The sequence below is a fragment of the Salvelinus namaycush genome, chromosome 35 (genome assembly GCF_016432855.1).
Source record: "Salvelinus namaycush isolate Seneca chromosome 35, SaNama_1.0, whole genome shotgun sequence".
NCBI lineage: Eukaryota > Metazoa > Chordata > Actinopteri > Salmoniformes > Salmonidae > Salvelinus > Salvelinus namaycush.
The window spans coordinates 27,398,190-27,412,552 of NC_052341.1; the positions used below are offsets into that span (position 1 = coordinate 27,398,190).

Here is a 14,363-nt window from a genome sequence, read left to right on the forward strand (position 1 = left end):
TACCTGGTAGGTTCCTTGATAATTTGTGTGAGATTGAGGGCATCTATTTTAGATTGTAGGATGGCCGGGGTGTTAAGTATATCCCAGTTTAGGTCACCTAACAGTACGAACTCTGAAGATAGATGGGGGGCAATCAATTCACATATGGTGTCCAGGGCACAGCTGGGGTCTGAGTAGGGTCTATAACAAGCGGCAACAGTGAGAGACTTGTTTCTGGAATGGTGGATTTTTAAAAGTAGAAGCTCAAATTGTTTGGGCACAGACCTGGATAGTATGACAGAACTCTGCAGGCTATCTCTGCAATAGATTGCAACTCCGCCCCCTTTGGCAGTTCTATCTTGTCGGAAAATGTTGTAGTTAGGGATGGAAATTTCAGGATTTTTGGTGGCCTTCCTAAGCCAGGATTCAGACACAGCTAGGACATCAGGGTTGGCGGAGTGTGCTAAAGCAGTGAATAAAACAAACTTAGGGAGGAGGCTTCTGATGTTAACATGCATGAAACCAAGGCTTATCGCTGTGCAGACTGGCAGGTATTGACCGAGCTGAGGCTGGCTAGTGTCCGAGTTAACGGTGAAGAACGCTAGCAGTGGCTAACTAGTAGCTAGTTAGCTGGCTAGCTTCCGATGGGGGTTCCGGTTCTAAAGTATAAAAATAGCAGATCCGTACCACATTGGGTGAGGCGGGTTGCAGGAGAGTATATTCAGTCCGTACACGGAACGTGAGATTAAAATATACACAAGAAGAAAAAAACGAGGAAAATGATATTTACACGGGACAAGACAAAACACACGTTCGACTGCTACGCCATCTTGGATAACTGTCCTCACACCACACTGACTCAATGACTGACTGACTGAGTGAAAGAAGGAGCCCCAGGTCTTCATTGATAGACTGTTCTAATCAGTGTGATAGCTGCTGCTTTCTACACCTTAGGACCAATGACCTGAATAGCATTGTTCCACAGCTATAAAAGTACAAAGAAGAATGGCTGAACTTCAAGTAGCGATAGACACACAGTGTGGTGGCCTGATCACCTCTTCACTCTTATCCTAACCCTCTTTCTCAAACTCTCCCTCTATCCCACTCTCTCTTTTACTCTCGGCCTTCCACTTGGTCCCGATGAGGTGATCTTGGACTGAATGTGCAGAGTGGGGTGTTACATACCGGTATTACATATTCCAATCACTTACATACTATATCTGGAGGAGATTGGAAAGAAGTAGGTTTCACTCAGTATTGAAAAATCTTTATATGGCCTTTTCAGAAATAAATCAACATACCCCTGCAGGGCTTTCTCCCCAAACCAGTCTCCTTTGCCCAGGGCTCGCAGGTACACAGGCATGTCATTGGGCAAATCCTCCCTGGTGACATTAACCTGTCAGAAAAGAGATCAGCAGTCATTCAATGCTTTAATAGAGGGGCCTCATTCCGAAACCCACACGGAAGGGGAAAGACAGCTTAAAATAGCAACAATTCCGATTTAACAGCAGAGAGTTCCATCACAAATCGAGCATATACCCTCAGGAGGATAAGATCCCCTCTTAATGACATTGAACTAACCTCTACTGTAATCACCATAGTAGACATTCCTTGGCTAGCCCCACTGACGCCATGCACCTCTGCTATTAATACATGCACTTCTGCTATTAATACATGCACTTCTGCTATTAATACATGCACCGCTCTTCATAAAATGGAATGGTTGATCTACGTGATGTTGATGGTGTCCTCCCTCACCTTCCCCTTGCTGATGATGAAGAAGGTGTCCCCTCTGGCTCCTTGTCTGATGATGTACTCCCCGTCCCCGTAGTGCGTCTGTAAGGAGAGGAAGATAAGTGTCACTCAGCACCGCCCTGAACTGGACGAAGAGGTCTGGCTGAGGACGGGCCTCTGTCAGACACGCAACTACCATGTTGAATCATCACCAGTTGCCACAATGAAGAATATCAGTTAGGAAAATCTAATCGCTGTGTACACAGACCATGTGCTGACAGACGAGACCAAAGAAGACAAGAATGACATCAATATCAGTTTGTGATGTTAAAAATGATACATTCTCGTTTCCTGCATTTGATCAGACTGGGACTGAAACAGAGATATAGGGCTGCTGCTGCTTCACATCAGACCGGCAGGAAGCAGGGCTCTTATGTGAAGTGTTTCCCTTTCAAGCATTGACATGTTTCCAATCATTACCCCCTCCTTCCCTCTGCTCAGATGAAGAAGGATAGACATTTTACGTCTACTGCTGGGTGATAAGTAGATCAACTAGGAGCCTTTTAATTTCATGTTCTGTTAACATATCATTTATGTTGTCATTCATTCTCCCCCTGACGGCTACTCACTACTGTGTATCACTGAGCAATTCTAAATGACCAATCAGGGACTACCCTCAGAGTTCCTTTCCTGACATTTCATTGAGTTATTTTAATCTTGCACCTTGAAAGTACATCTTGGAGAACATCAATCTACTCCTGCGTTGACGCTTCATAGAACAGTAGAACATTCTATGAATGAATTGCGTTGCGTCTTGATTGAAAAAGTATACCCACCACTTAGAGGAGGTAACTATGACAACAAATGACTCCAAAGAGAAGCCATGTGGATCTATACATTACATTCTGTATCTCCACACGGTTTGAACAAAGAATAGATTTCACCTCCATCCTATAAGCCACATTTAGACTGTTACACAAGAAACACTGTCCATATCAGATGTTGCATATCGTTTATGAGTTGGCCCCACATATTTATGAATGGCTTTGTCTGATGTCCATTGTGATGGCTATCTCATGAATTGATGTGATGTATCTAGATTGAGCGGACACCTGCGCAGATTGATTTGTGAGTTGGCCTTCATGCCCGCTCCCCTACGTTTCTGTATATCTTCGTGACTAATTTGTATACAGGTAGACCAGAAGAGCCACGTCCCTGATTGGCCGATGAGTGGCCACCCTGATTAGAAGCACCTGCCTCTCTACTGTAGTTCTTTACAAATGCTGTTTTGAATGAAAGAAATTGTACCTACACACTGAAGAAGGGTGTAAAGGCGAAACGTCTGTGTGCACGATCCCTGACGCGGTAAAAAAATAATAAGTTAAACATTGAATAATGAAGTAAGCTTTATGCAATATATTTTTGAGTGCGAACTCATTACACCTCTTTGTAGGCCGGGGAGGAAGAAAAGCACACAGCAACAGCTCAGGGTCAGTTCCCTCAGGCTATAGGACTCCAGACAAGGCTTAGCTGCTCTTTTCCCACTGTTCGGTTTTCAGAGTGGCAGGAAGTCAACTGAACTCCTATACAGGAAGCACTAGATTTACGTGGACTGGTGGAAGGTATAATGAAACACAGTAGGGATGATTGTGTTAAAAAAAGTACATTAGCCATGATAAATAAATAGGTCTGAGGTAAGAGTAGATAATAGCATGTTTTTATGGATTGGTGGTAACCAATAACTTTGACTTTTCATGCATCAAGAAGAAAGAGACCAACTGGAGCTCGAAGCCCCCATATTAATTTAAAATAGACAGCAGCTCCATTTCAATAAAGATGGAGTGAAGGGAAGGGTCATGAATCGGAAATGAGATTCCTTGGTATAATGGGCAGGCTTATCAAGGGGAAATTATGGCCTGTAGTGTATGTACCATCACTATGCATTGCATTATTTCCAATCTTCTGTATTCAATGATGATTGACAGGTTGTGGTAACATTCCTTTTTCATTCCTCTTTAGTTTAACATGTGATCATCTGCCACCCATCGATTGGTGATACAGGTGTAGCATCTTAATTTGAGCCAGTTTGCTAAAGCAGGAAAATAATCCCGCAGCAAAAGGAAATGTGAATTATTAAGTGGATTAATTGACTTTTTTTTGTAGGGATTTCTAAGTGGAAAATGGAAACTTCACAAGCCTTCTTAAACCTCAAATACACTACAAGTTTTACATTTCCTGCAATGCAAGAAAGTTCTTCTGCAACAGTGCGATCAAATGTTGATTCTACATATGTAGCTGCTTAATTACCCTCACACATCAGATGGAAAACAGTGAACTATTGACATGCTCTGCTCTGCTCTGTATGGGCCAGAACAGAACAGTGTGGGAACGGGGAATGGCCGCCCACTCCCCTAGCTGACCAAGCCCAGATGTCTGGAATTAAAAATAAACCTCTACTCCCAATTCAACTGCTGCCTGCTTGGACACACATCCATAGTATGATTCTGGGGGTTTGATACCACCATGATTCATATCTGCATTGTTAACATTCTTGATACTGTACAGTTTCTTCATACCAGGCACCATGGCACTGTGTGTACTGTATGTTTCTCCAGCTCTGGAATGACTGTACAGTAAACGATGTTAAACAAACACAGCTCACCAATTTCTTTTTTTAGAGTAAAGCATGTTTATCCTAGTCAGTATTTATTTACCAGTTAGAGTAGGTCGGGAGGATCAGTCATCAGCAGTGACAAAGGTGAACTGTCTTTCAACAGCTCTTTCTAGTTTATTTCTCTGCTTTAGTGTATTTTTAGGCTTGGGAGAAAATGGCAACAGAATTCATTGAAACTGCATGGGAAAAATCCATGAAGATGGAGAAGAACAAAAATCAATAGCTAATTTAAGGGAACATTACTTTTTGGCCTGACCCAGACTTTGTTTTTCTTTCTCCCAAATTGAAATAAACCACCTGTGTCTAGAGCGGTTTCTGCTAAAGAATGGGCATTCCAATGAGTAGTAAACTCAGCAAAAAAAGAAGCGTCCTCTCGCTGTCAACTGCGTATATTTTCAGCAACCTTAACATGTGTAAATATTTGTATGAACATAAGAGTCAACAACTGAGACATAAACTGAACAAGTTCCACAGACGTGTGACTAACAGAAACGGAATAATGTGTCCCTGAACAAAGGGGGGGTCAAAATCAAAAGTAACAGTCAGTATCTGGTGTGGCCACCAGCTGCATTAAGTACTGCAGTGCATCTCCTCCTCATGGACTGCACCAGATTTGGCAGTTCTTGCTGTGAGATGTTACCCCACTCTTCCACCAAGGCACCTGCAAGTTCCCGGACATTTCTGGGGGGAATAGCCCTAGCCCTCACCCTCCGATCCAACAGGTCCCAGACGTGCTCAATGGGATTGAGATCCGGGCTCTTCGCTGGCCATAGCAGAACACTGACATTCCTGTCTCGCAGAAAATCACGCACAGAACGAGCAGTACGACCATCACCCCTGGTGAGACAAAACTGTGACTCGTCAGTGAAGAGCACTTTTTGCCAGTCCTGTCTGGTCCAGCGACGGTGGGTTTGTGCCCATAGATGACATTGTTGCCGGTGATGTCTGGTGAGGACCTGCCTTACAACAGGCCTACAAGCCCTCAGTCCAGCCTCTCTCAGCCTATTGTGGACAGTCTGAGCACTGATGGATGGATTGTGCGTTCCTGTAACTTGGGAAGTTGTTGTTGCCATCCTGTACCTGTCCCGCTGGTGTGATGTTTGGATCTACCGATCCTGTGCAGGTGTTGTTACACGTGGTCTACCGCTGCGAGGACGATCCTGGCCACATCTGCAGTCCTCATGCCTCCTTGCAGCATGCCTAATGCACATTCACGCAGATGAGTAGGGACCCTGGGCATCTTTCTTTTGGTGTTTTTCTTTTTTTTCTTTTGGTGAGTCAGTAGAAAGGCCTCTTTTTAAAAAGTTATAACTTACCAGAAGAATCTTAAGAGTTTATTTTCATTATGAATGGTGGTTAAACATCAAACAGTAGTCTTGGAGCAGAGGTAGTGGGTATTTCTCATGATGTAATTGGCAAGTCATTAAAAGAGAGGAAAGGCATGGTTGAAGTGCCATGATGAAAAGGTGCTCAGGCACACGCAGAACATTCTGCTTCACAACACTCAGTTACTTCTTGACTTTACGTATCTATCACTTTAATTTGACAAGAATCAGTTCCTTTCTTACTTGGGTGCCAGTCTCCTTTTATTTGCATATGGAATGAGAATCCAAGACCTACTCTGCTGTTCTGTTACAGCTGATATGGCTCGTGACATAATTCATTTGTTTCTCTTCCCAGTGTGCTTGAGGAGCCTGTCATCCGTTTCAGAGTAACACCATAGGAGGGTTAACTGTGAATGAACTTGTAGATGGGGTGCTGTCAAAGGCTCTTATTGCGTCTGTCACTTAAACTAAGTGTGAAGACAAAGTAAGAAAAAAAACGATGCCGTTTTGTACAAACACAATGTCTTCTGATTATACTAGCCACTGGCCACACTGTATACCCAGGGGATTCCACTGTAGTTGTTTTCTAAAGTAGATTCTCCAGTTATCATGCCTTGGTGTTCTGCTCCCACAGGAGAATTTTCCTTATCCTATCCTGCAAGGTACTAGGAGCTTGCAATAAGAGCCTTTGACAGCACCCCATCTACAAGTTCATTCACAGTTAACCCTCCTATGGTGTTACTCTGAAACAAAGAGATCTTCTGTTGAATCTGACAATTAATCTTGATGGTTGTACAGTCGTCTCAAATAAAACTGAAGGACCTCGGCGTTACTCTGGACCCTGATCTCTCTTTTGACGAACATATCAAGACTGTTTAAAGGACAGCTTTTTTACATCTACGTAACATTGCAAAAATCTGAAACTTTCTGTCCAAAAATGATGCAGAAAAATGTATCCATGCTTTTGTTACTTCTAGGTTAGACTACTGCAATGCTCTACTTTCCGGCTACCCGGATAAAGCACTAAATAAACTTCAGTTAGTGCTAAATACGGCTGCTAGAATCCTGACTAGAACCCAAATATTTGATCATATTACTCCAGTGCTAGCCTCCCTACACTGGCTTCCTGTTAAGGCAAGGGCTGATTTCAAGGTTTTACTGCTAACCTACAAAGCATTACATGGGCTTGCTCCTACCTATCTTTCCGATTTGGTCCTACTGTACATACCTACACGTACGCTACGGTCACAAGACGCAGGCCTCCTAATTGTCCCTAGAATTTCTAAGCAAACAGCTGGAGGCAGGGCTTTCTCCTATAGAGCTCCATTTTTATGGAATGGTCTGCCTACCCATGTGAGAGACGCAGACTCGGTCTCAACCTTTAAGTCTTTACTGAAGACTCATCTCTTCAGTAGGTCATATGATTGAGTGTAGTCTGGCCCAGGAGTGTGAAGGTGAACAGAAAGGCTCTGGAGCAACGAACCGCCCTTGCTGTCTCTGCCTGGCCGGTTCCCCTCTCTCCACTGGGATTCTCTGCCTCTAACTCTATTACAGGGGCTGAGTCACTGGCTTACTGGTGCTCTTCCATGCCGTCCCTAGGAGGGGTGCGTCACCGACGTGATCTTCCTGTCTGGGTTGGCGCCCCCCCTTGTGTTGTGCCGTGGCGGAGATCTTCGTGGGCTATACTCGGCCTTGTCTCAGAATGGTAAGTTGGTGGTTGAAGATATCCCTCTAGTGGTGTGGGGGCTGTGCTTTGGCAAAGTGGGTGGGGTTATATCCTGCCTGTTTGGCCCTGTCCGGGGCCACAGTGTCTCCTGACCCCTCCTGTCTCAGCCTCCAGTATTTATGCTGCAGTAGTTTATATGTCGGGGGGCTAGGGTCAGTCTGTTATATCTGGAGTACTTCTCCTGTCTTATCCGGTGTCATGTATGAATTTAAGTATGCTCTCTCTAATTCTCTCTTTCTTTCTTTCTCTCTCTCGGAGGACCTGAGCCCTAGGATCATGCCTCAGGACTACCTGGCATGATGACTCCTTGCTGTCCCCAGTCCACCTGGCCGTGCTGCTGCTCCAGTTTCAACTGTTCTGCCTGCGGCTATGGAACCCTGACCTGTTCACCGGACGTGCTACCTGTCCCAGACCTGCTGTTTTCAACTCTCTAGAGACAGCAGGAGGCGTAGAGATACTCTCAATGGTCGGCTATGAAAAGCCAACTGACATTTACTCCTGAGGTGCTGACTTGTTGCACCCTCGAAAACTACTGTGATTATTATTATTTTGACCATGCTGGTCATTTATGAACATTTGAACATCTTGGCCATGTTCTGTTATAATCTCCACCCGGCACAGCCAGAAGAGGACTGGCCTCATAGCCTGGTTCCTCTCTAGGTTTCTTCCTAGGTTTTGGCCTTTCTAGGGAGTTTTTCCTAGCCACCGTGCTTCTACACCTGCATTGCTTGCTGTTTGGGGTTTTAGGCTGGGTTTCTGTACAGCACTTTGAGATATCAGCTGATGTAAGAAGGGCTATATAAATAAATTTGATTTGTTCCACAATCCAGCCTCCATGTCACAAAGAAGCCCTTTGGCTTCCTTGGAGGAAAACATTACTACTTGAATGTCTAAGTATTAGTTGTCTGCACGCACGCACACACAGACAGACGCTACAACACTCCTCTGGATGCACATAGATAGATGTCTGCAGATTTTTGACTGAAATTATGAGTGACAGTAAGTAATGAGAAATCTCTGTGAGTCTTCAATGAAATGCCACGCATCACAGATGTTGTTATAAAAATGGCTTTGCCTGAGGTTCCCGAATGTTCTCATTTGTAACCTTCAGAACTGAGTTTCCTCATTTAAATCAAGATAAATACCATCTCTGAGCCTGATGTTAGTACAATGACTGTCTATTCTTTCAGGAAACACTGAAGCTAAACACTACTGTAGTTCGAGGCACAACACAGCACACATCCAGAGAGGATGGTGTTAACACTCAGGTTCAATAAGGAACGATTGATAACTACGCAATTAGCAATATGCCATTTTTACAATCACATTTTCATGTCTAGGCAAATCACCATGACAACAAACAAACTGGTCAAGGAGATTGTCTGCATTGTGTTGTTCCATGCTGAATACCATTCTTTGATCGTTCTGCAGGTGCATATAGTCTGATTGATTCTAGCGTATTCTGGTGATGTGTCCACTCTAACTAAACGCACCCGCACACACATGCACGCACACATACACACACATTCGCAGTAAGCCAGCAGGCGTGGGTTATCTGCAGAGACCGAGCAGGCAGGATTACTGTAGATGTGCAGAGGAAGGGGGATCAGAGAGGGAGCCTGAGGGGAGAGGTTGGCCTGCCCTGGGCACTTCATGCCTGGGAAGAGCCCCTGCTCCCACTCCTACAGGGTAACCCAACTCCACCACGCTGCATGGCAGCACATTTATCATCAGCCCTCTTTGGAGGGCTGATGCACTCAACTGTTTGAACATTCTGGGTTTTCCTCATGTTTTATTTCAGTCAGTCGGAGGGATAGTGTCTTGGTAACCAATAGGGCATTCTGTGTCTGAACATAGAAACAGAATATAAATTCTAGTTGTATGCATCTGAAACACCTAGGGAACTATGGAGTCGATTGTACGATTGTGATATGACTGCTCCTCAAATACTGTTTTATCATATGAAGTATAACTCAGACTTGTGTTTGCCCTTCGCATGTAATTCCTTTGTGGTTCTTTAAGGGCTGGGGAAGTCAGGGTGACTCAGAAGCAGCAGTTGGTGCCAATGAAAAACACTTTAACAAACAAAACATGGCAAGATAAATGCTATTGGTTGGTTTAGGAAATAAGGCTGTGTGTTCGTAATGGAGCTAATCCTCTATTGACCCAATACACTAAGATAACCATGACATAATGTATTTGATTCCAGGTTGCATCACATCCGGCTGTGATTGGGAGTCCCAAAGGGCAGCGCACAATTGGCCCAGTGTCGTCTGGGTTTGGCCGGGGTAAGCCGTCATTGTAAATAAGAATTTGTTCTTAATTGACTTGCCTAGTTACATAGAAGTTTTTTTTTGTTTTTTTTAAATACAAAAAAGAAGAAGAAATCCCCTTGTGATTTTTGTGCTAATACTTCATTTGACTTTGATAGAGAAAGCATGCCAGAAATGTATTTATGTGGTTTTCATTACCAAATGTTCTTTGGAAACTTTGGAAACGAGATACTGGAGGTCAAGTCATCCAATTAAAAACGAACATCAGAGAGCTCATTTGCTTGTTCTGAAATGAACAAGCTTAAAAATTGGAGGTGAAAGACTGTAGAGATACATTTTTGCATCCCTAATGTAATATGTCTGAGGTGCTCGAGTGGTCCCGAGGACCCCTTACCACAGTTTTGGGAACCATCTGCATGCCAGTAAATAATAAGAGGCTTAGCAATCTGCTCTGAGGATGGGATTACAACTATAATTGTTCCCTCTTACTCATAGATCTACGGCAAGAGGTCATTTAGAGTTAACAACCAGAAACTAGACACACTGTTGATAGCATTCTGCTATTCTGATCAGAGCAAGAAAGATTTTCCGGTCCATGTGACCTGACTAGGAATACTGTAAATCTGGGCTCTGGTTATAGTCTAATTTTGATATTTTTCCTGGTCATGTAACGTGGTCTCCTAATTATACACAGATATTATTGCAGTCAGAGTCAGACCAGAGGTTGTCAGACCAGAGGTTGTCAAACCAGAGGTTGTCAGGTTGTCAGACCAGAGGTTGTCAGGTTGTCAGACCAGAGGTTGTCAGACCAGAGGTTGTCAGGTTGTCAGACCAGAGGTTGTCAGACCAGAGGTTGTCAGGTTGTCAGACCAGAGGTTGTCAGACCAGAGGTTGTCAGACCAGAGGTTGTCAGGTTGTCAGACCAGAGGTTGACAGACCAGAGGTTGTCAGACCAGAGGTTGACAGACCAGAGGTTGTCAGACCAGAGGTTGTCAGACCAGAGGTTGTCAGACCAGAGGTTGTCAAACCAGAGGTTGTCAGACCAGAGGTTGTCAGACCAGAGGTTGTCAGACCAGAGGTTGACAGACCAGAGGTTGTCAGACCAGAGGTTGTCAAACCAGAGGTTGTCAGACCAGAGGTTGACAGACCAGAGGTTGACAGACCAGAGGTTGACAAACCAGAGGTTGTCAGACCAGAGGTTGACAGACCAGAGGTTGACAGACCAGAGGTTGTCAGACCAGAGGTTGTCAGACCAGAGGTTGTCAGACCAGAGGTTGACAGACCAGAGGTTGACAAACCAGAGGTTGTCAGACCAGAGGTTGACAGACCAGAGGTTGACAGACCAGAGGTTGTCAAACCAGAGGTTGTCAGACCAGAGGTTGACAGACCAGAGGTTGACAGACCAGAGGTTGTCAAACCAGAGGTTGTCAGACCAGAGGTTGTCAGACCAGAGGTTGACAGACCAGAGGTTGTCAGACCAGAGGTTGTCAGACCAGAGGTTGACAGACCAGAGGTTGTCAGACCAGAGGTTGTCAAACCAGAGGTTGTCAAACCAGAGGTTGACAGACCAGAGGTTGACAGACCAGAGGTTGTCAGACCAGAGGTTGTCAGACCAGAGGTTGTCAGACCCGAGGTTGTCAGACCAGAGGTTGTCAGACCCGAGGTTAGAGGTTGTCAGTGAGTTTTTACCTCAGGTTGTGTCTGGTGAGCTACTGTCTACAGATGAGACCTCAAATCAATTAAAATGTCTGTCAGCCCAGGACAGGAGACCTGAAAATCCTTGCCACTAGTATGAACATTGCAATGACTACAAATTGCAGTGTAGTTACATTTCCAGATGAACCTATTTTAAAAAGTGTGAATATCCACAGTATAATAATCATTAGGAGTTTTCCAGGACATCAATTCCTCATTATGTAATGATGTGGTTCATAAAAGAATTGCTCAATTACACAGTCAATGAAATAGACGTAAATCATCAGTACCCATTGCCACAAACACCGCTAATTTCAACCAGGACACCTTGGAAACTCACCTCTTCCATAACGTCGGCTAGCTTGCTGAGTATTTCTTCTGAAAGGCCTTGGAATGTTGGAACACTGTTGGGGAGAGGGAGCGAGAGTTAGCTATTTTGGAGAGTTCAGCCAGAAGGTGAAGCCAACAGTTCACGCTGTTCTCGCCTGGTGAACAGAACTAGGTGCTGTGGTGCTTTATGACTCACAAAGCACCGGTCACAACTGATAAATACGGTGTATTCACGAGGTTCACATCATCAATACTCTCTCTGTTGCCTATCTATCTCTTTAAGTAATCCAAAAGACTAATGTACTTGCAGGGCATGTATGCAGAATCTATATAAAAGCCAGCACAGCAGGTTGCATGAAAGAGTGGAATCTGTATGACTGACAAAAGAGAGAGAAGATAAAACGGGTACATACATTTCACAGGCGTATGTATATAGGCACAGCTGTGGCGGCATACCAATTCTCGCACGTGCTTTAACCCTCCCCTAACACCAGCATCCTCTGAAGTGGGGAGAAGTTTGTGCAGAATCACCACAGTCGTAAGCCACAGCTCAATGTTCACATGTGGGTGACGTTAGTTTGTTTTTCTTTTCCTCTTTTACAACAGGACAGGATTTTAGTTTAAGGTTGAGCCTGAGAGCAGCTGCCAATTATACTAAGCCTTCCTGGAAGCTCAAGGAGGCTTTCTTGGCAGATTCAAAGATATTTACATACCTCTAGCATGCTCTCTCCTCAACGAGAGAGACTTCACTCACACACACACGTGGGCGGGCACATGCGTGGGCGCACACACACACACACACACACGCGCAGGCGCACACACATGCACGCACAAAAAACAAAACAAAGATGCGGGAACGCACACGAGGGCACAAACAAACACACACACAATCTGTCAGTTTGACAACTTCCGAGTCTCTTCGAAAAACACTGTTGCTTGTTACCACGGAAACGATTCCTTCCGAAATGGATGCGTTTGATATTTGACATTCTATATTGAAGAGATGCACTGACAGCAGCTACTTCACAAATATTGTGACACAAAAGGTATCTTTTCTTACAAATTGAGTGCATTTTCAGAGATCACATTACAGGAGCCATTAAAAGTCAAACGACTTGATTGATTGTTTGAGACTTCCTCCCCTGTGCACCAGTCGGCTGTAGCTGCCAGTGCATGGGGAGAAAGGCATCTTATTTTACCACTAAAAGCCAACTTCATCCAAATCAATTTCCTCTTTCCTTGCATGTGATATCATCGGGTCCAGAACTTCCAGTAAAGGGCACAGCAGGGCCTCAGGCAGGAGAGATAGGTGCAACATTCTTCCTAAATTTTCTATTTCATTATGGAGACTGGAGGAAATTCCATCCCTGGACACTTACAGGCATTTTAAGGAGTCTGTGTATGAAAATCAGTACTTGAGGATGTGTTTGGAATGTGTTGTCTGAGTATTTGCGGTCAAACAGCTGTTGTGGACTTTCCATCTGAATCACTACAGTTGATCACTGGGTGGGAAATCTTCATTCGGGGATGACGATGTCCTTTGTTATTGCTACTGCACGCTAAAACTTGCCTGCTCGGGAAAGGGGGATTTCATCATCTACTGTATTGTGTATGTCTACTGAGAGTAAATATATTGGTCTGAGAGGGACGTCATGCTGTTTGTTGAAGAGCAGAAAACCCATTGGTAAGCCTACTATATATTAAACACAAAAACTAAGTTAAAAGTAGGCAGGTCTGAAGCTGAGAAAGAAAGGAAATGTGAAATCAATATGTAAAGTCTCAGCCAATGGGTTAGCATGGATTAGACTCAGCTGTGTGAACAGAAAGAGGAGAGTGATATCAAACATAGTATGATAATGATCAATAAACTGGTGTTTTAACAGTTCCAAGTGGTAACACATAGATTTAGTATAAAAGACCTGAAGTGCACAATCACCTGATGCTCACTTGAACATGCATCCAGCAAGTGTCTTTGTTGAACAGTGCACCCAGACATCAGTGACAGGAAACGGGAAGAGGGGGAAGGTGATTCTGTGACTGTCAGGGACAGTCACTCAAACCTCAGTCCTCGCTCGAATGGCATCTCAGGGGAGGTAGAGGACAGAGGGAGAGAAAGAGAGGGAGAGAAAGAGAGGGAGAGAAAGAGAGAGAGAGAGAGGGAAAGCGAGAGAGGGAAAGCGAGAGAGAGTGAGAGAGAGCGAGAGAAAGAGAAAGAAAGAGAGAGAAAGAGAGAGGAGCCCACCTCTTTAGAAACTCCATGTATTCGGCATGTTTGATGAGGCCCGTCCTCATCATAATGGTCTGGAAACACTGGCGGTCGATGGCCCATAACTTCACATTAGTGAGGGCTGAGAAAGAGACAGCAAAAAGACATTAGATAGAGAAAATAACAAGCTTTAAATGTCAGGATGGAATACCTCTCTTGGGTTGCCCCACAAACAGTCTCATATAATGGCAGAATATCAACAAAAATCGACAATATTCCATTTGCTCATTAACATTAAAATGTGAATCTAATTAAAAACCCGGTGCACTTGTATCACTTGATTACCGAATCTACTATATCTGCTAAACAAGATCATCAGACATACAGTATCCATGGCAACTCCTGTGGCTAAACCCAAGTC

At 44.2% G+C, this 14,363-nt stretch overlaps 1 protein-coding gene across 1 annotated transcript in view; it reads right to left on the minus strand.

The window, feature by feature from the left end:
* Window positions 1-14,363, minus strand: part of prkg1b (protein kinase cGMP-dependent 1b) — a 141,874-nt gene that overhangs the window by 32,222 nt on the left and 95,289 nt on the right. Inside the window, exons 4-7 of the mRNA XM_038975015.1 lie at window positions 13,979-14,084; window positions 11,747-11,810; window positions 1,738-1,815; window positions 1,281-1,375 (exon numbers count right to left, since the gene is read on the minus strand). Coding sequence (XP_038830943.1) covers window positions 1,281-1,375; window positions 1,738-1,815; window positions 11,747-11,810; window positions 13,979-14,084 — 343 coding nt within the window. The remainder of the gene's footprint in view (window positions 1-1,280; window positions 1,376-1,737; window positions 1,816-11,746; window positions 11,811-13,978; window positions 14,085-14,363) is intronic.